The sequence below is a fragment of the Prionailurus viverrinus genome, chromosome B1, assembly GCF_022837055.1.
Source record: "Prionailurus viverrinus isolate Anna chromosome B1, UM_Priviv_1.0, whole genome shotgun sequence".
In the NCBI taxonomy this organism is placed as follows: Eukaryota; Metazoa; Chordata; class Mammalia; order Carnivora; family Felidae; genus Prionailurus; species Prionailurus viverrinus.
This window is the reverse complement of record NC_062564.1, coordinates 167,383,930-167,404,564: the sequence shown is the minus strand read 5'-3', so window position 1 is coordinate 167,404,564 and position 20,635 is coordinate 167,383,930. Positions and strand designations below refer to the sequence as shown.

Here is a 20,635-nt window from a genome sequence, read left to right as displayed (position 1 = left end):
ACTTTTAGGTGATCCTTCAGAAGACATTAGCATATACAAAATCTGAGCTCAAATAACAATATTTATTTACAAATATTCTTAACCAATTTGTACTCTGTGATTTGTTAAGAAGTTATATATATATATATATATATATATATATATATATATATATATATATTTGAAGGGCTATTTGCACAATAATATTCACTATTAACATTTGAAATCCTAGAGAAAAAAAAGAAAAGAATCTGTATTATAAAAAGAACATGACTTTCACCCATCAGCTCCTCAGCAACCACAGAGCAAAACTGATACAAGAATTCAGTATCGGCTCACAGGAGCTCCCTTCAAAAATACGTAAAATGAGTATCACATACTACATTTAGGTACATGAATTTAAATGTAGAAGTAGAAAGAGGTACATATATGACTGTGCCTCCTAGAAATATCTTGTTGAAATTAGACTATTTGCTAAATTATGGACACATATTGTTAAACAAATATTTTTTTCTGCATCTACATGATCACATTAAAGAGTAATCACAGCAAACTTGCTATAAAGAAAACTATCAATTATTCCATGTCTCACATAGGTAAAGTGTATAGAAAAGGTATTAAATTGAACTTCTCATCACAATAAAAAAATGTGGCCAACAATTTAATTATAGCTTATATACTTCTAAGAGAGTATTTAAGTAGAACTCCATGCAATATTTTCCAAAACTGTGTGTTCTCTGCCAATCATTTGTTTAAAGCCAAAATTTCCAGTCATTGGATTAATCCACAGGAATGATCAAAGTATACGTTCAACAGGGGTAATGCATCTGTATTGCAGGATTCAGAGAGAGAGGCAGAGAATAGCTAGCATCTCTGTGTTAGGCAATGGTCATTTAGTGAGTCCTTAAGAGTTTCTTCTTTAAAGATGAGGACTCTATGATTGCCCCTTCTTAAATAATTTACACAACTGAAATCCACCACTTAACATTTCATATGAAATAATATTACATCAATTGTCTCAAATATATGATTAATCTATATTTACTTAGTTAAGTTTATTTATTTTGAGAAAGAGTGCAAGTTGGGGAGGGGCAAAGAGAGAGGGAGAAAGACAGAATCCTAAGCAGGCTCTGCACGGTCAACACAGAGCCTGACACAGGGCTCGAACTCACGAATTATGAGATCGTGACCTGAGCCAAAATCAAGAGTCAGATGCTTGACCGACTGAGCCATCCAGGCACCCATGACTAATCTGTATTTAATGCTGATAGTTACCAATGCTTCAAAGCCTTTATTAAACATTTACATTTTAGATTATACACCACTTAATTAGATTTGTGATTGTTTTGTTATATAAGTAACTTATTTTAAAAGATTAATTCATGAGAAGAGTTTAATGGAATACTTGCTAAAGTCAACAGCTATATATTTCTTTATATGATTTTTGAAAGGTTGAATCACATAAAATTGACACTACATGATATTATTTGATTTACAAAATGGCAATTCAGATTACTTAATGTATGTGATTATGGTACCTGTAAGGCTTATTGAATAAAAACTACCTCTTTAAAAAATATTTTTTTCTTTAGAGTAACTTCTATAAGGAGGACCAAAATATTAAGTAAAAGTTAGCTTAAAAAAATCACTTAAAATTTTGATGGCATATCTGATGAAATATTAAAAATAAAATTACAGGTTGGTATAAAGGAAATTTTAAATCACGATATTTAAACTCCACTTGATTAAAATGTAGTGTCAAAAAGAAATAGCCAAAAATAATCAATTCGTCGTTTTCTTTTTTCTTTTTATTTTTATAATTAATTAATTAATTAATTAATTTATTTATTTATTTATTTTGGTGCATGCTGGAGAGGCGCAGGAGAGGGAGGAAGAGAGTCTCAAGCAGGCTCCATGTCTAGTGAGGAGCCTGACCCAGGGCTCGATCTCATAACCATGAGATCGTGACCTGAGCTGAAACCAAGTCTGACACTTAACTGACTGAGCCACCCAGGCACCCCAAAAATAATAAATTCTTAATAATTAAGGTAATGTTTAAGCTTTAAGACTAAGATGAGAATCAATCTCATAAATACTATTTTACCTTATTTTAAAATCCAGAGATTTACAAAGCATACTATGAGTACTTCCATAATCTGTTATAAAAATGTTCAACTTGTGTTAATACTTGATGACTAAGTTGGTTGGTTGTTAATACATGGATTTCTTAGTATTTAAATTTTTTTTTGATGCTCATTTATTTTTGAGAGAGAGAGAGAGAGAGAGAGAGCATGAGTTGGGGAGGAACAGAGAGAGGAGACACAGAATCCGAAGCAGGCTCCAGGCTCTGAGCTATGAGCCCAGAGCCTGATGCGGGGTTTGAACCCACCAACTGCGAGATCATGACCTGAGCCGAAGTCAGAGGCTCAACCGATTGAGCCACCCAGGTGCCCCTAAATGCAACATATCAAACTTAAAAACATACCTCATTGTGTACAGCAGAGTCCCATCATCCTGGATTCGAAGAAGCTTATTTGGCATTGTCATATTATGAGCTACCGATTTTTTCCCATTATGAAAGAAGGTATCAGGAGTCCAGATTTTGCTAGCCATTAAATTGTTGAGTCGAAGAATGTTCATTGGGCCTTTAAATTTTAACCGTTCATCTTTCCATTTTTGTCGAAAGAAAACATCAATTGTATATTCCTGAAATATAAAATATAATTCTTTTGAAAATAATAAATGTTTCAGATACAAGGACACTATAAAATTCCACCAAAAATAATATCAATAGTTTATAAAGAGGGAACACTATACTGACAGAAGTTTTGAAAGGTTATTTCTTTATCAATAAATGTTGACACTTAATGGGATAAGTATTGTGTTTATACAATTAGCTACATATTACTATTAAAAGAAAAGAATAAATCTATCTGGCTTCTTTAAACTGAACAAGGTTTTAAACGGCGTTACTGCATCCTATAGTTTCCAAGTATAGGAAAGGGGGCATGTTTGGCCAGGGTCTGGGTGATTATTCTAAGTATTTATCTCAAGAAAAAGCAGGTGGCCTTCTTAGTAGCTCCCCCGCCCCCCCAAAAAAGAAGGAAAAAAGAAACAACTATTAAACACACTGTCAAATCTGTATGAGTCATCTGCTGTTGCCAAAGGAACTATAAAATATCATATTTCTTTTTTAATCTTAAAAATGGTGAGATACAGTATTGCTAGCAAGAAGTATTAGGGGATGATTATTTCAACAGAATTTATTTTATAAAATTAGTCATAAAAAACATACTTGACAAGTTATTGGAATACTTAAAATACAAATATTTTGCAGATAAACTCCCTCAGGTTAAAACATACTTTTAAATATTCATACAGACAGCTAGTGATCAATTCCTATATTATGATTCTCTAACACTTTAAGTTAGCTTAATCAATCTCTTTCTTGCCCTCTCTCTCATTCCTCCACTCCCTGACTTCCTCTCTCTCTCTCTCTCTCAGAAGAGAATGTATGCATTTTAGACAAGAGGTACAATTCACAATTGTGATTAATACTGACAATCTTTAGATATTAAAACTTTTGTCAATATGTTTGTGCAAACTCACATGATAGATCACCAAAATGTTCAATTACACAGCCGAGATTGGAAAATCAGAAACTGTCTTTTGAGCCCAAAGCCACAGTCATCACATTTGAAATTAACACCTTAGCAATTGGCAGTTTCACTCAACTACAATTATGCGTGTAAAAAAGGATAGATGAAAAAGGCCATCTACTTATGAAAATATCAAATCATTTGCACAAACCTTAATCAAACAAATGACTCTCAGTGAACTCTCAAAACCTGAATGGATGAAGACAGTAGGTATCAGCCATAGGTCATGACATACGAACAGAAAATAAGGAGAGGCTCTGGGCTGTGTCCCTGATCCTTAGGAGAAAATTTCACGGTTGAATTGATGCTCTCAGTGAGTCCTTTCTTAAAAATGTTTAATTTCATATAGGTGTAACTCAATTTTTTAAAGAAAGATCTAGATTAAGAGATGAGTCTTTGTTATCTTAAGTTTTTATGCACGTTTCTTTCCAACCACGGTTCCATCAAATCCAAGCCTAACGTGAATACATAGGATATTTACTTGTCCAGGCAAACTGAATGCATTTTGTAACCTTTTATAAAACATCAAATTCAGATTTTCCATTTCTGTAAAACTAGGATAGGTTTTATCTGTTTCAGAAGCTATTTCTATGGCAATCATTTCCTGCAGATCTAACACATAGGAGATATGTAAGCTTTATACACAGTAAGTTTCAGGTGAGTTCTTTTTAAAAACTGCTTTCGGGAATACTGTTTGTTCCTGAGCATTCATGGTGTCCCAGGTGTGCCTGCCAACCTCTTACAGAGAGTAATCTCTGACTCTTTCTCCCCCGCCCCACCCTAACCAGGCGTTCGTGTTATATTGTAGGCAATTTTAATAATCCACACTACCAGGCCTCACCTAAAGCAAGTTTCCTACCTGCCTGAGTGGGGAACTACTCACAACCACATTCCCGGTCCCTCGAACACCTGGAAAATACCCAGTCAGCTATCTGTGTATCTTCATTACTCCTAAAGCTTTCCATTACTTTCAGATCCCATACTGCAACTGTACGTTTGTTCCTCCCAACGAGCTTGCAAATCTTCACAAAAGGCACCATGGCTTTCTTTTGTGTATTATCTTAGCTTGTCTTCAGACATATGCAAGAGTATAAAGAATATCATAAACATCTTGGAACCATCACCAGCAGAAATGCCATCACAAATATTATTGAAGCCTTCTTTCTCGTTTATTCCTCCTCAATCACATTCCCCTACTCTCTGAGGAAATAATTATCTTGGATTTGGTGTTTATCATTCTCCTACACGTGCTTAAAATTTTATTACATAAGTATATGTTTCTGTATCACATTTTTAACACTTATGTAAATGGTATTATACAGTGCATACATTTCTGACACTGACTTTTTAGTCATATTACTGAAATCCATTCATGGCAATGTATCTTGTACTTGGACTCATTTTCATTGCTACATAGCATGACTTTTTAAGAATACTTCACAATATTCATCCTGTTTCTATATTCCTTTTTTTTCTATTTCCAAACTGTAACTATTGCAAAGCAATACTGCAAAGAGCCTTATTATACAATGCTTTTAGGACAAAGGCCCCAGAGTTACTCTAAGCCAGAGGTTAGCAAACTTTTCCATAAGGGGCCAGTAAGTAAACATTATAGGCTTTATATATGGTATCACAACCACCCAACTTTGCTATTGTAGTGTGAAAGTCCTCACAAATAGTACTTAAATGAGTCAGTGTGGCTATATTCCAGTAAGTCTTTATATATAAAAATAAGTAACTGACAGAATTTGACCCATGGACCATGGTACGCCACCACTATTCTAGAATAAATCTACAAGTAGGATTACTAGAATGTACTATATGTGCATCCTCAACAAGATATTTTTAAGTTGAAATCCTAGAAGTCTTGTTTCTGTACAACCCGGTATAAACAGAATGTTTCATTTTAGCCTTTAAGATTCGTGTGAATGGTTCATAGTGCTACCATTCTCTATTAATAATGAAATTTACCACATTTTCGTATGTTTATTAAGTACTCTAGTTTTCTCTTTTATGAAGTGTTCATTTCATTTACTCAATTTCCTTTTAGGTTATCTTTTTCTTACTGAGTTATAGAAATTATTTATATTATATATATATTATATATTTTATTAAATATACTACTCAGTAAGAATTATACTAAGATTATAAAGATATACAAGTATCACAAATATATCCCTGTACATTTCCTCTAAAGATAAAAGTTCTGCTTTTTAAAATTTAGGTCCTGGAATTATTATGTGTCACATGAAACAAAGATTCTACTTGGTTTGTTTGTTTTCAAATAGAAAACAACTTTCTAGTTCATTTAGTGACTGGTCCATCTTTCCCTATAGATCTGCAATGGCATTTCTCTCATGTATATAGTGTGCATATAGGTATGAAAATGTTACTGAGATTTCTCTTCTTTTCTATTGTTTGTCTATCCAAGCATCAATTCCACAGCCATGATTGCTATAGCTATCTAGTAAGCATAATTAATAGTATTTTCATTATTATTCAAAGACATTTTATAATTTCCATTATGTCTTTCCTTTTTCTATATGTAGGAGATAATGTGAAGTGTTTTTATGTTTCCAAATGTGTTGGTTTCTTTTATTCATATTTTTTGTCATTGATGTTTAATTTTACTGCATTTGTAACAGGAAACTATGTTCTGAAGATACCATTTCCAATTTATTAACAACATCTTGGGATATTTTATTATTGAATCTGACCATCTCTGTCTTTTAATGGTAATTGAGCTCATTTACATATCATGTGATTATTAATATATCAGACATGTCCCCAGGCTATACTGTTTTGAGCAGTGACAAAGTGATAATTATGATGGCACCCCTAATATAGATATTTTTCATGATTGATGAAAATAAATAAGGAAAAAAAACTCTAGAAAATTAACCATAAAAGAATACACACACACACACACACACACACACACACACACACACGTAGAAGAAAAGAAAATACCAAACTAAGAGAAAACTTAAAGAACCACTTTATTTCATGTGACATATAACTTAAGATAAACAGTGTCTAACAGTGCTGAAAGATCTTGAGCTTAGTTTAGAAAAGAGTTCAGAAGCCAGAATGCAATGGGTTGAGAAATGAACAGAAGATACAAATGGGGGAAGCTTAAAGTACTCTCCCTACTCCTGAGTTTGTAAATGCCATTAAGGGAAATCAGTTTAACCATAAAATCTAGAGACTACTTAAGAGCAATTGGCTACTGCTGTGTAAGAAACACCTAAAATGCAGTAGTTTATAACAGCACCTATGTATTATTACCTCAGAAGACATGAGACCAGGAATCAGTTGATGTCACCTGGGCTCTGCTGATCTCAGCTGTTTCTGCTCCTGTGGTAGCAGCCATTGGCTGATCTAGGCTGCCACTGTGTAGGGCCACGGGGGCAACTCAGCTCTGCTCCATGTGCCTCTAATCCTCCTGTAGGGGCCACAGGGCTACCTCGGGCACATCTTTCTCATGACAGTGGCAGAAGTACAAAACGGCAAAACCCAATGCCATTTTAAGTCTTTACTTATGTAAGTAATGTCTGTTAACATCCCATTGGCCAAAGCAAGTCACATGGCTGAATTCAGTGACAAGTGTTATAGCAGGTCACCCTGTTATAGTAGGTCCAGTCTCAGTGGAAAGGCGTTATACAGTTAAGTGGAAAAAGATGTGTACATAAAAAGGAGTAAAGAGTGGGGGCTATGACTGCAACCTATCACACCAGCCCATGTGGGAGAAAATTAAAGGTTTTTGTGAATGAATGAAGAGTTTGAGAAAATCTGAGACTTTACTTCATTAGGGACTCTAAAGAAAGTTACATGGGCCTAATATCAGGGAGGCAGTTTGGTTTTAAGTCAGTAAATATAATACAATCAGCTGTATTGTAATAAATGAAGGGAGAGACTGTGAGCAGAAACAGGATATTCAGCTTAGAGCAGTGGTTTACAAAGTGGCATATGTACATTCCTTTAGGTGTAAGAAGAAAATAGAGAATACTTTTTTTTTGTATAAAATTCTTATCCAAATCTAAGAAGTAAATGAAACTTTGTTAATAGTTCACATAGATAATAGCTAATAGATAATATAAGGAATGATATTGGCACTCTCAGTGCACCCATAAGCCATTCTATGGGAAAAGAAGGCACAGAAAATGGTCAAGTGATGTCTCATTCATTTGCTTGTAGTGCACTGTGATTTGGAATTGGGTGAATTTGCAAGTTACAACATCTAGTTTTGATTAAACTAAGTCTAATAAAAATAGACAAGTGGCTTCAAAAAGTATTGCTACAGGATGCCATGGATTGAAGAAAAGACAAATAATCACACGAGCATAAGCGACAACAACAAAATCAGGGAGGTCAGTTCTATGCTTAACCTGAGCTCTTCAGTAGCCACATAAAGACTGATGAACAAATCAATTCTAAAAAGAAGTCTGCAAAAGCAAATTTATAATTATCAATGAGGCTATTTAAACTATGAGTTTATAGCCACTATTTTTGTTAATATAGTTTATTGTCTAACTGGTTTCCATACAACACCCAGTGCTCATCCCAACAGGTGCCTTCCTCAATACCCATCACCCACCCTCCCACCCCCCATCAACCCTCAGATTGTTCTCAGTTTTTAAGAGTTTCTTATGGTATACCCACTATTTGTAATGCTAACATTCATCTTAAGCACATGCTGTACCCTGAAATACTGGTTACTGTGCCATAAGGTTGCAAACAGCAAGTTGTTTTAAAAACTAAACATCCAGAACATAAGGACAAGCATCTAGAATTTCTGGATGACTTTTTAAAAATTGTCATAATGGTTCAGTAACTAATAGCTAATGATGTACTTCTTAAGTTTGAATTTATGTATCTTTTTCATTCATGAGTTATCAAAATATATATTAAAATATAAATTTAGAATCAGACTTTGATTGCTATTATTTTAAAATACTTAAGAAAGATACTTAAAAATAATAAAGTCCATTTAAACAGATTGCTAAAATATTATAAACAGCAATCTTAAATGAGAGCAAAAATGAATCTATTTTATTAATAAATATAACTATTTCTGAAATAATATATATTTTAACTTTATATTATTCCAATTTCTACTTTAGTGCTTATCTCACAATATTTCATATGTTAATATAAAAGCATAAAGATATATAAATATATAAATAAAAACAACTGATTCACTAGTTTTTGTGGTTTTGTTTTCTAAATTAAAAAGGCAGAGTAAGGAGATATTTCTTTTTTTTTTAATTTTATTAATGTTTATTTGTTCTTGAGAGAGAGAGAGAGAGAGAGAGAGAGAGAGCTGGGGAGGGGCAGAGAGAGAGAGGGAGACACAGAATCTGAAGTAGGCTCCAGGCTCTGAGCTGTCAGCACAGAACTGACACGGGGCTCAAATCCACGAACCTTGAGATCATGACCTAAGCCAAAGTCGGATGTTTAACTAACTAAGCCACCCAGGCACCCCAGGAAATATTTCAATCAAATAATATTTATTGCATATCCACTAAGAAAAAAAGGATTTCCAAATTATTTGCATTTGAATATGCATATAAAATGCACATTCTCAATATATGAAAAAAATATTCTTGAAAGATTCCTTAAAATAAACTTCAGGTTTGCCATGAGTATGTGCTAACAGAGTAAATAATTGCTTGATTTGTGTGTACAAGAATATTGCCAGAAGTACAGAACAATGCAATTTCTTCATACATCCTAAGACTCGGACCCATGAATTGAGACTCTAAAAGAAATAAACAATAACAAGATCAACTACAAAATCCCTCAAGTAATAAACAAATAACTAAGAAGCAAATTTAGAAAAAAACAAACAATTCACAAAGATGTAGCAGCATGCAGCTGTCCCATGGCCTATGCTCAGGAGACGTGAGTCTGACTGTGAGGTGAGACTGAGGAGTTGAAGAATCCACACACTTCAAGTATTGAAAAATTCTTTACAGGAAACTTAATCCAAATTCTTTTTCTTAGAGATACAGTTATAGATAAATTGAGTCAATTTCCTGTTTCCATGCTTGGTAGGGGCAGAATGTAGACAAGGATATAATTTCCAATCCAATATTTTAACTACCAATAAGTATGGCTTCCATAATTTGTATTGCAAACAAGGAAGTCACTCTTTATTGAAGTTCATTGTATAAACATGATTTCAAGACCACGTTAAGTCAGCGGAGGCAGCATATTTTTTAGTGCCTGACTACATTAATTATAAGTCAATGCATGTAGCCAATTTCTGAAGAATTATATCTCCTCACTGAAATATAACCAAATTGCAAGGCTGCTCTTGGGGTGATTTCTCATTTACTGTGATTTAGTGAACGTATTTTAAAGTAGCAAAATTTATTTTGTTTTACCCTTTTTGCTAATAAAGACTAGTCTCTTCTGAGTAAATCCAACCAGTGTATTTCTTCTATAACAGAGAAAAATGTGGTTTATGAAGCAGGTATATAGCTATTAAAGAAACGATACCCTTGGAATATATGGAATGGTTAAGCTCAAACACTTCAAGCTGGTACTCAAAAGGGTGTGAACAACACATGTAGCCCACTATTAGCATTGCAAAAAATGCAAAAGCAAAACAAAACAAACAAAAAACACACACACAAAAAAACAGAGAAGCTTAAGAACAGAGCAGCAGAGTGCCAATCAACCCCATTAATACAAGACCATAAAACTCTACTATGCAAGCTCACACAAACAGAGATTGCAGAATACCACAGCTACCGCAACTTCTGACCACTGTGCAAGGAAGATAGATGTCTGGGATTTCTACTTGGAACCAGAGGCCGGGTAAGTTTCATGAAAAAATTAAAAACTGATACTGAAGATTCAGAATCTGATAGCGGATTGTTAAAATCTATCTAATTGAAATATTCAAAATGATTAATAGTTATAATAGTTAATTGCAATTCACTTTAATATAATGGTTTATTTAAACTTCACAATAACCTTATTAAATATGCTAAATATCCCCATTTCACAGTGGAAAATACTTCAGAAGCCATACTCATTAAAAAAGAGAGAATGCTAATCTTTGCACTCAATTATGCTTTCTAATACCACGCTCTTTTTGTTGTACCATATATAAAAATAATCACTGGAGGCAGGACGTCAGAGTGAAATTTCCATCTTTTTAGACCAATAAACAGATGAGAGTCACAGATTATGGAAGATTATAGGGAGAATTTAGTTGCAGAGCTGAAAATGAAGCTTTAGAATCTCTGCCAAAGTCTTCTTTCCACATTCAAAACTGACTTAAACATTAGATAAAAAGACAACAAAAATAATAAGTTAGGTAATATAAAATAGATGTTAAGAGCATGGGCTCTGAAGTCAGATTGATTAGGGTTCTTGACCTTGACCAGTTTATTTAGTCTTACTATTTCAGTTGACTTATCTATAAAATGGTGATAATAATAAAACCTACTTCTTACAAGGATCAAGTTAAATAATATGTGTGAAGTTCTTAGAAACAGTTTGGACATCAGGAGGGGTAGCCTGATATGAATCACCTTCAAAATCTATTTCTCCCCCCATTCCCCAGACTCAACAAAAGGGCAGCGGGACAAGTAAGAGACACTCAGCAACAAAAGATCATGAAGTAAAGTGCCAGGGGCACAGGCTGAGCCACAAAAGGTCACAAAAAGCCCATTAAAGAAAAAGCTACCTGTGTTTTGGTGTGGGGGGCAATAAAGAAGTAACTGCAAAGAAATCACAACTGTGTCCCATGAGAGAACCTGCATATGTCACTGACACAAATGGCACTAATTGCCAAGAGAGAACCACCAACAGAGTAAGCTATAAGTGAAACATATTTTCCTCCTTTGTATAATCTCTCTTTCCCTTGCCCCAACTCTGGAAGACTCAGAAAGAAGAGAGGAAGAGCCTTTTGTCCACGGCACATGCCTTAGCTGTGAACATGGCTGAGAAAAGGGGAGATGATCTAACTAGCATAAAAGACTGATGTTTAAATTGGACTGTCTTGGACCCTTTGATATTTGAGTGAATGGAGAGCTACAGGGTACACTCAAGATATTGTCATGATGTGGGAAAAGGAGATCCAAAAATGAAGTGTTGGTGAGTTTGGTTGGTTGAATCTCTAAAGCCCTTGGGGGGGATGTCCAGATACTTTCTTCACAGCATCCAAGTCCCAGCATGATTTCTCCCTCCCTCTCCTCTCTAGCCTGGTGTTAAGCAGTCGCTCCTCCAACTGCACTCCGCCTGTAGCAATGCTGGATACTGCCTCTGATGTGCCATGTTCCACCTTACTACCCAAACTCACTGATGTCTGCTGCAGCGGCTTTTCCCTGCCAGTCCCTACATTTGGCCAACTTTTACTCCACACTGAGAACAAGTACTATGAACACATTCTTCAATGCTGTATCACCAGCATCTAACAAACCGCCTGGAACATAGGAAATAAACAACAATTAGTCCATGAATGAGTGAATGAGAGACATCATTAGAAATGATATGTAGTTGAGGCACCTGGATGGCTCAGTCAGTGAAATGTCCAACTCTTAATTTTGGCTCAGGTCATGACCTCATGGTTCGTGGGTTGGAGCGCAAAGCCTGCTTGGGACGGTCTGTCTGTCTGTCTGTATCTCTCTCTTTCACTCAAAATAAGTAAATAAGTAAAAATAAAAATAAGAATAAAAAGAAATTAAACGTAGCAACAAGGATTCTGGGCAAAAACAACTCTAAATCTATAAAGAGAAAGTCATCAGCAGACAGATGGTAGAAAAGTTCTCAGATATCTTGCAGCAACCAGTTACCTGCATGCGATACCCCAATCCTTAATTTCACAAGTGTGAAGTGTGCACGTTTACATGTGTGTGTCTGTGTAACTATATTAAAATAACCACAGTAGTTCTTTATTGTGTACAATAGTTACATTTAGTTATGTTGGCACATCTCAAAAAAGCCATGCCATAACAAATGCTCTGGAAAAAGCGATCTACTATGTTTTAAAGTTTCGTTTGTGGATGGTTTTGCAGCTTTCTTTTTTGGGCAATTGGCTATAAGGCCTTCGTGATCTGGCTCTGAGTTCTTTTCTAGCCTCATCTCACCCCAAATCCCTTGAAGCATTCCAAGCTCTAGTCACACTGAATTTTTGCATTTTACTAAATTCAATCGGCTCTTCCAATTTATGCTAAAACTCTCCCCTCATTTGTCCTCTTTGGTTATGTTCTTTTCCTGGAAACCTTCTCAGATAGAGATATCCTATACCCACATCCCCTCTGCTCTATATTAATCCATAAGTACTTCAATAAAAGCGTGATCCCACTGTTCTAGAGTTGATAACTTTTCTTAGCTGTTTCCCCACATCACTGTGAACAACTTGAGGATAAGCACTGGTTATACTTAGGTATTTCAGCTCCCACACTGTGACAGACACAGAGCATGTACTTAGTAAATCTTGCTGAAATGAACAAACACAACTCATGCCTTGTAGTCGCTCTGATGGTGGTAAAGAAGAAAGACATGTAAAGATTTTTATATTCCAGTATATAAAGACATAAAAACGTGTGAACACCCTGTGATAGAACACAAGGACAAAAAGGACTGACCCTACTTGGAGTAGCCAACAGAGACACCAGAGAAGATGAAATTTGAGCTTGGCCTTGAATAAATGAAAGATCTCCAGTTGGCAAAGGAGAAGGGAAGCCTAACAAGAAAAGTGAAAAACATCTCCATGGAGTTGTTAAAGATAATGGCATGTTCAGAAAACAGTGAGAAGTTCAATGTAGTCTTTAAAAATAAAATCCTCACCGATAGTTATAATGCCTTACAGCTACTGCCCTCTGTCTCGCCTCCTCTCCTCAACCATGTTGCTTAAAAATGTTGCCTCCACAATTTCTGCATTTCCTCACCTCCCACACGCTCAACCCACTGCAATCTGGTTGCTTTTACCACGATCAGCAAATACCTCCTTGTTCCTAATCTAATGACACATTTGAATCCTTTTCTTGGCTTTACCACAACACATGACACTGTTGTCCTCTCCCTACTTTTGCACTGATCCTTTGCATTTGGTATTAAACTATTTTCTCCTGGTGTTGTGGGACACCATTGGGAAAATCTTCACCATGGGATCCGAGACCTTCTGTGTCTGCCAACAATCTACATGCAACGGTAACCCCGGGAAAATGTATGGGAGTAGCCCCAATAGATAATATCCATTATTCTTGACCAAGGCAAACAAGTTCTACGTGGCTCTCCCCAAAAGACAGATTCCACTCTTGAAACCTGACGAAAGAATACGCGACCTCAGCGATTTTAATTGAAAAAAATCACTCATTTTCAGCAATCATAGCTGTTTATTATTTGGTTTATAAAAGGAATGGGCAAATATTAAGCAATACCCCTCTACTTAGGAAGCCAAGACACCTGCGACTTGATGTATTTGGTTCCTGAAACCTCCCTCTTGCAAGAAGGTAGGATGGAGTCAAACTAGTCACACCGTCTTTATTTGCCCTCTTTTCTGAAACTTTTGCCACACCCCTGAGGTTTTACTCTGAGCAACACACTTGGGTCCTTCTCATTACGGAACAAACAATACCACCTTCAATATACAGAATCCTACCTTGACAGAAGCCTGTAAGTGATACGAATATATGACTATTGCACATCACTGCATCTGAGGCGGAATAAAAGGCAGTAGTTTCTAACTTCTGCTGTTAAGGATCAAAACATAGTCTGTTTCAGAGAAGAGAATCCCCCTTCATGTTGACAGATATCCATGGCTGCTTCTCAGTCTCCTTTAATTTTTTTTTATTCTCTGGGGTGTCAGGGTGGCTCAGTCAGTTAAGCATCCACCTCTTGATTTCGGCTCAGATCATGATTCACCGTCGTGAGATTGACTCCCATGTCGAACTCCACACTGGAAGTGGGATCTGCTTAAGAGTCTCTCTCTCCATCTCCCTCTGCCCCCCCCCAAAATCTTATTTATATTCTTGTATTCTAGAGTTTCTGTGAAAGCATGATGACCATTTCACTTGAAATCTCTTTCCTTGCCCAATGTTATGCATGCTCATGGTTTCAATTACCATCAAATGGCTTCCCAAACTATCTGCACTCCAGCCCTTCTTCTGAGCTCTGGATATATGCCTGCACTTAGACATCTCCAATTACATTTCTCACAGAGACCCTAACTCGGTGACCCAAGGCATAAGTTCTCATTCCCCAAACACCAAAACAAAAGCAAACTAAAATTTTTCCTGCTGTTTGTCATAGCCCAGTGAGTGGTACCATCAACCCAATGCCCCAGGCCTTCATCCTGTGCTTTTCCTTTAACTCCTACATCCAACAGATCACCCAGTCTTACAGATCCGATCATGTGGAGATCTAATAAATCTTTTCAGGTTTTCCATCTTTGGGACCACAATTCAGGCCCAGTCCAGAGTCATTCTTGAGTGGAATAAAACAGCTTTCAAACTATCATTTCCTTTCCCTATCCTCTAATACAAATTACTGGATTGAAGAAAATCTGACTCCATCACATGCCTTCTGTATTACCCCAACCCCCCCCCAACCTAAAAATGGCTTTTTGCTGCCTTCAGCATAAAATCAAATACCTTAAACTGTTAAAATGCAGACTGGCATCCCACACAACTAGCAATTATGATCGCACAGATTGTAGAAGGAGCCCAGGAAACAATCCAATCCAAGTGCCTATTGAATAACATTTTAAGGAACATTATTAAAAACTCTAAGAGGAGGGGCACCTGGGTGGCTCAGTCGGTTGAGCGTTTGACTATTTTGACTCAGGTCATGATCCCAAGGTTGTGGGATTGAGCCCCTTTGTCTGGCTCCGTGCTGGGCCTGGAGCCTGTTTGAGATTCTCTCTTTCTCTCTCTCGCTGCCCCTCTCCCTCTGCCCCTTTCCCCTGCTCTCTCTGTCACACACACACACACACACACACACACACACACACTCCCTCTCTCCCTCTCTCTCTCTCTCAAAAACAAACATCACACAAACAAATAAACCTTTAAGACGATACTGAAAAATATTGACTGACTGAATGAATGCTCTCAAAGTCTAATTTCTATCCTTCAAAATATCAATACCCTTCCAGTAACCAAATTCTACACGCTAGCTTTGAAGTGAGTAAAGATGATTACTTTACTTGTGATACGGTATACAGAATTCACCACATTTATAACAGGTCTCCTTATCTAGCTACATTGACAAATAACAAGTTGATAAGGGTTATCACCTAAGTCTGGTGTCAATTTTTGACCAAATGTCAAGATCTAATAACTCTCAACCTCCCTATGATGTTAACTACCAGAATACTTTATATCTCACTAGCTTCTGGGGAGTCTAAGAGACAACGCAGTCTGTTTTCATAGAGACAGAAAAGTACCAACCAAAGGACTGAAATGATCAACAAATCAAGGTCAAAGCTTACCTGACTGCTTGCTGCTTAACAGCCTAATGGGAAACTTTGGCTCAGAAACCTGGAGGTGACTTCAAAGTTTGCACTGTTCAATTTCTAACGCTAACACTTAGCACTGCAAGAGATTATCGTTTGGGCTGAGGTTCTAGTCTAGTGCAGTAATTGGTAGCTCAACCTGAAGAATATGCACATATAGCGAAAATGTTTACTAATATGAAAAAAGACCTATATAGAAACCAAGAAGAAAAGAAAAACAAAACAACAGAGGAGTGAGTTACAAATTGCTAAAATGCACATGCCTACTACAAACTTTGTCAACTGTCAGTTACTAGTACATTCCCAATTTTAATTACCTTCTTACTCATGAATTTTTTAAATGTTGAAATAAAAGATTTTTAAACTTAATTGCAGACACTGTAATTAGAATCTTTAATTATAATTTAGATATGCAACTTTCTTTGGACAATTACACTAGTTAATGATTCTGAGCTAGCAGTGTGTGTGTGTGTGTGTGTGTGTGTGTGCATGTGTGTTTGTTCTTTTGGTTCTTAATTCTTTTTGCTATGCTGCTTTTTCCTCTCAGGCTAATGTCACAACAAATCTGCATCACTGACCTGAACAGGACGTAAGGGTTTGGGTCTATGCACACTGCATAGAAATAAATGAGTGTATCAGCTAAGCTACTATAAGTGAAATTAGACTTATTCTTTACTTTTTTTTCTCATTACCAAGTTGCTCCTATAAGATATGAGTTAAATATCTTCATATCTACCTGTATATATGAGTAATAGTAATATAAGTGCATCTTCCATATATAATAAATGTCTTCCTCTTCAGAGTGTCACATGTAAGTTTCATTTCTTTGCCATCTATACTAACACAAATTCAGATTTTTCCTCATTTATATATTGCTTCTCAGGAAAAGTAATATCAATACTGAAAATAATTCCATTTGGTTATCATGAAGACCAAATAATTCCTTTTCATAAAATGCGTATATGTTTTTGAATTGTCTTTTCTAATAGGTTTACAATGTGTGTGTGTGTGTGTGTGTGTGTGTGTGTGCGTGCGCACGTGCATGTGTTATATGCATATAGAGGTCACTCAACTGTAATTTTTCCCACCTTCTTTCTTTAGATTTGAACTAATATCAAACAGCACCTGCTGACTGACAAAAATACCTCTTGACTCTCAAAATCCTTCCCATATCACACATTGTTATGTACACCAATTATCAGTGTATCAACTCTCAGCTCCCATCCAGGCTCCCCTTTTTTGTGAGAAAGTATGTGTGTATCTGTGCACGTGTGTGTGTGTGTGTTGGGGGGGGGTGTTCCTTGCTTGTTCATGATGCTTCACCCCTAGAAGTAGATGCTGCTTTCTGAATTTGCTAGTTCTGTGTTGCTTAGAGTCTTCTTTTACCCTGTTTTATTATATATATATATATATTTTTTTTTTTTTCTTGAGACAGAGAGAGAAGGAATCTTAAGCAGGATCTATGCCCAGTGCAAAGCCCAACACACAGCTCGATCCCACAACCATGAGATCATGACCTGAGCCAAAACCAAGAGTCGGATGCTCAATCGACTGAGCCACCCAGGCACCCCTACCCTGTTCTATTATTAAAGCACCTGTTCTAGCTAATAATTCATTTTATTAGATTTTGTGTGTTCAAGTTCTGTTATAGATCCTTTGGTTTGACTGAACTGGTCTGATGACAGAGTAAGTATGTACCCTCTCAGTGGTCTTGCAATTCATCAGACTTCCTCCAAGCCAACTATTGGTAAGATTAAGTAAGCAAGGTGAATAAAGATGGAAATAATGTAGAAAATCTGACATAACCAAAATAATTCTATAGACCGTAATAGGCTAGGTAATTCAAGGAAAATGTATCATTAGGAAAAAGGTCTAGGGCCTTCAAGTGTCTCAAGAGTCTACTAGATGTTAAATATGTACTTCAGTTTAGGGAATATCTCCATATAAAAGTGGACATGTACACACACACATACACACTCCAAAATAGAAAAGGGAAAGTAAAAAAATCAAAATAAGTAATTTTGTTTAAATTTTGCCAACTTCAATTCCACTCAACTCAATTTAACCTATATCATATGGATCCTGAGTGCATTTTAATGTTTAATACAAAGTGTGGCAGGGCCCCCCATATATGAAGCATATTTGGAGCCGGCTAGAATTGTTTTAAAGTTCCTGAGCTAGATTCACTGAAGAGGGCACAATTTTTAATTCAATTCAGATGAAGGAGCTTAAATTTGTTCTGTTGCTAATGACTGCACACCTAACAACAGCTACCAGCTTTTTACTTTTAACTTTTGTGCATCAGCTTGTTAATATGTACCTTATTTTTAAGAATGACTGCAGCAAACAGAACCAAAGGCATGTAACTGCTAGGATTATGATTCCCAGATAATGACTGCTTTACTCACACATGGTCCTGCCCAGTTCTGGGGCATGTTGACCTTAACCTTTCAGTCTTCAACTTCACATGTCAGCACTCCCTGCTCTTGGTTTCAACTTGACATCCGTGGATTCCTTATGTCAAATGCTAAGCTTTAATTCTTGCAGGAGAATCGTAATGCTTTCTCCATTTTTTTTTCTTACTTGACTTGAACCAGAATTTAGGATTTGTAAAAAAAATATATATAAATTTCCCAGGGCACCTGGGTGGCTCAGTCGGTTGAGTGTCCGGCTTTGGCTCAGGTCATGATCTTGCGGTTTGTGGGTTCGAGCTCTGCGTCAGGGTCTGTGTTGACAGCTCAGAGCCTGGAGCCTACTTCCGATTCTGTGTCTCCCTCTCTCTGCCCCTCCCTCATGCATGCTCTGCCTCTCTCCCTCTCAAAAATGAATAAACATTTAAAAATTAAAAACAGGGGCGCCTGGGTGGCTCAGTCGGTTGAGCGGCCGACTTCGGCTCAGGTCATGATCTCACGGTCCGTGAGTTCAAGCCCCGCGTCGGGCTCTGTGCTGACAGCTCGGAGCCTGGAGCCTGTTTCGGATTCTGTGTCTCCCTCTCTCTGACCCTCCCCCGTTCATGCTCTGTCTCTCTCTGTCTCAAAAATAAATAAACGTTAAAAAAAATTAAAAACAAAAATTAAAAACAAAAAAAACAAAAAGAAAAAACATAAATTTCCCAACAAATGCCCGCAAGGAATTCATGCATGAAACACCAAATGATCACAGTTTCTTTTCCTTTTTTCTTTTTTTCCTCTAAATTTCAGCTTAAGTAAGGTATAATTGACAATAAAATTATAAGACAATTAAGGGTACAAAGTAATGACTGATATACATATACATTGTGAAAGGCTTCCCCCATTTGGTTAATTAACACATCTATCAACTTATATTTCTCTGTGTGTGTGTGTGTGTGTGTGTGAAAACATTCAAGCACTACTCTCTTAGCTAATTTCAATTATAAAATATAATGTTATTAACTACAGTCACCATGTTTTACATTGGATCTTCAGACCTTATTCATCTTGTAGCTGAAAATTTGTACTCTTTCGCCAACCTCTCCCTATTTCCTCCACCCCTAGCCCCTAGCAACTACTTATCTATCCTCTGTTTCTGAGGTTGAAATATTTTTATTTTTTTAATTTTTTTTTTACATTTATTTACTTTTGAGAGACAGAGAAAGACAGAGCACAAGTCGGGGAGGGACAGAGAGAGAGAGAGGAGACACAGAATCTGAAACAGGCTCCAGGTTCTGAGCTGTCAGCACAGAGCCCGACGCGGAGCTTGAACCCGCAAACCACAAGATCATGACCTGAGCTGAAGTCGGAGGCTCAACCAACTGAGCCACCCAGGCGCCCCTGAAATTTTTTTTAAATGTATTCCACATACAAGAGATAGCATGCAGTATCGGTCTTCTTCTGTCTGGCTTATTTCACTTAGCATAACACCCTCAAGGTCCAGATTGTTGCCGCAAATCCAGATTTTTGTTTTTTCCCCCATGGCCAAATATTATTCATATACAAATCTATATGAATTACATATGTGTGTATAACATATATAACGTTTCCCTATCTTGGCTCTTGTGAATAATGTTGCAATGAACCTGGGAGTGCAGAAATCTCTTTGAAATCCTGTTTTCATGACCTTTGCGTATATACCCAGAGGGGGAATTGCTGAATCATACAATAGTTCTCTTTTCAAATTTTGAGAAACCCTCTTACAGTTTTCCACAGTGGCTGCACCAATATACATTTCCACCAATGGTGCACAAGGGTTCCCTTTCCTCCACATCATAAACAACCCTTATCTCTTGTCTTTTGAATGACAGCCACACTAACAGGCGTGAGGTGATACCTCACGGTGGTATTGATTTGCATTTTCCTGATGCTCAGTGATGTCGGGCACTTGTCATGTACCAGTTGGTCATTTGTATGTCTTCTTTGTAAAAATGTCTATTCGGTCTTCCTTTATAAATTGGACTGTTTGTCTTCTTTTCTATTGAGTTGTGTCAGTTCTTTATTTTGGCTATTAACACCTTATCAGACATATGATTTGCAGGTATTTTCTCCCATTGTGTAGGCTGCCTTTC

At 36.6% G+C, this 20,635-nt stretch overlaps 1 protein-coding gene across 1 annotated transcript in view; it reads right to left on the bottom strand.

The window, feature by feature from the left end:
- Positions 1-20,635, bottom strand: part of GABRA2 (gamma-aminobutyric acid type A receptor subunit alpha2) — a 121,945-nt gene that overhangs the window by 48,558 nt on the left and 52,752 nt on the right. Inside the window, exon 5 of the mRNA XM_047856131.1 lies at positions 2,465-2,685. Coding sequence (XP_047712087.1) covers positions 2,465-2,685 — 221 coding nt within the window. The remainder of the gene's footprint in view (positions 1-2,464; positions 2,686-20,635) is intronic.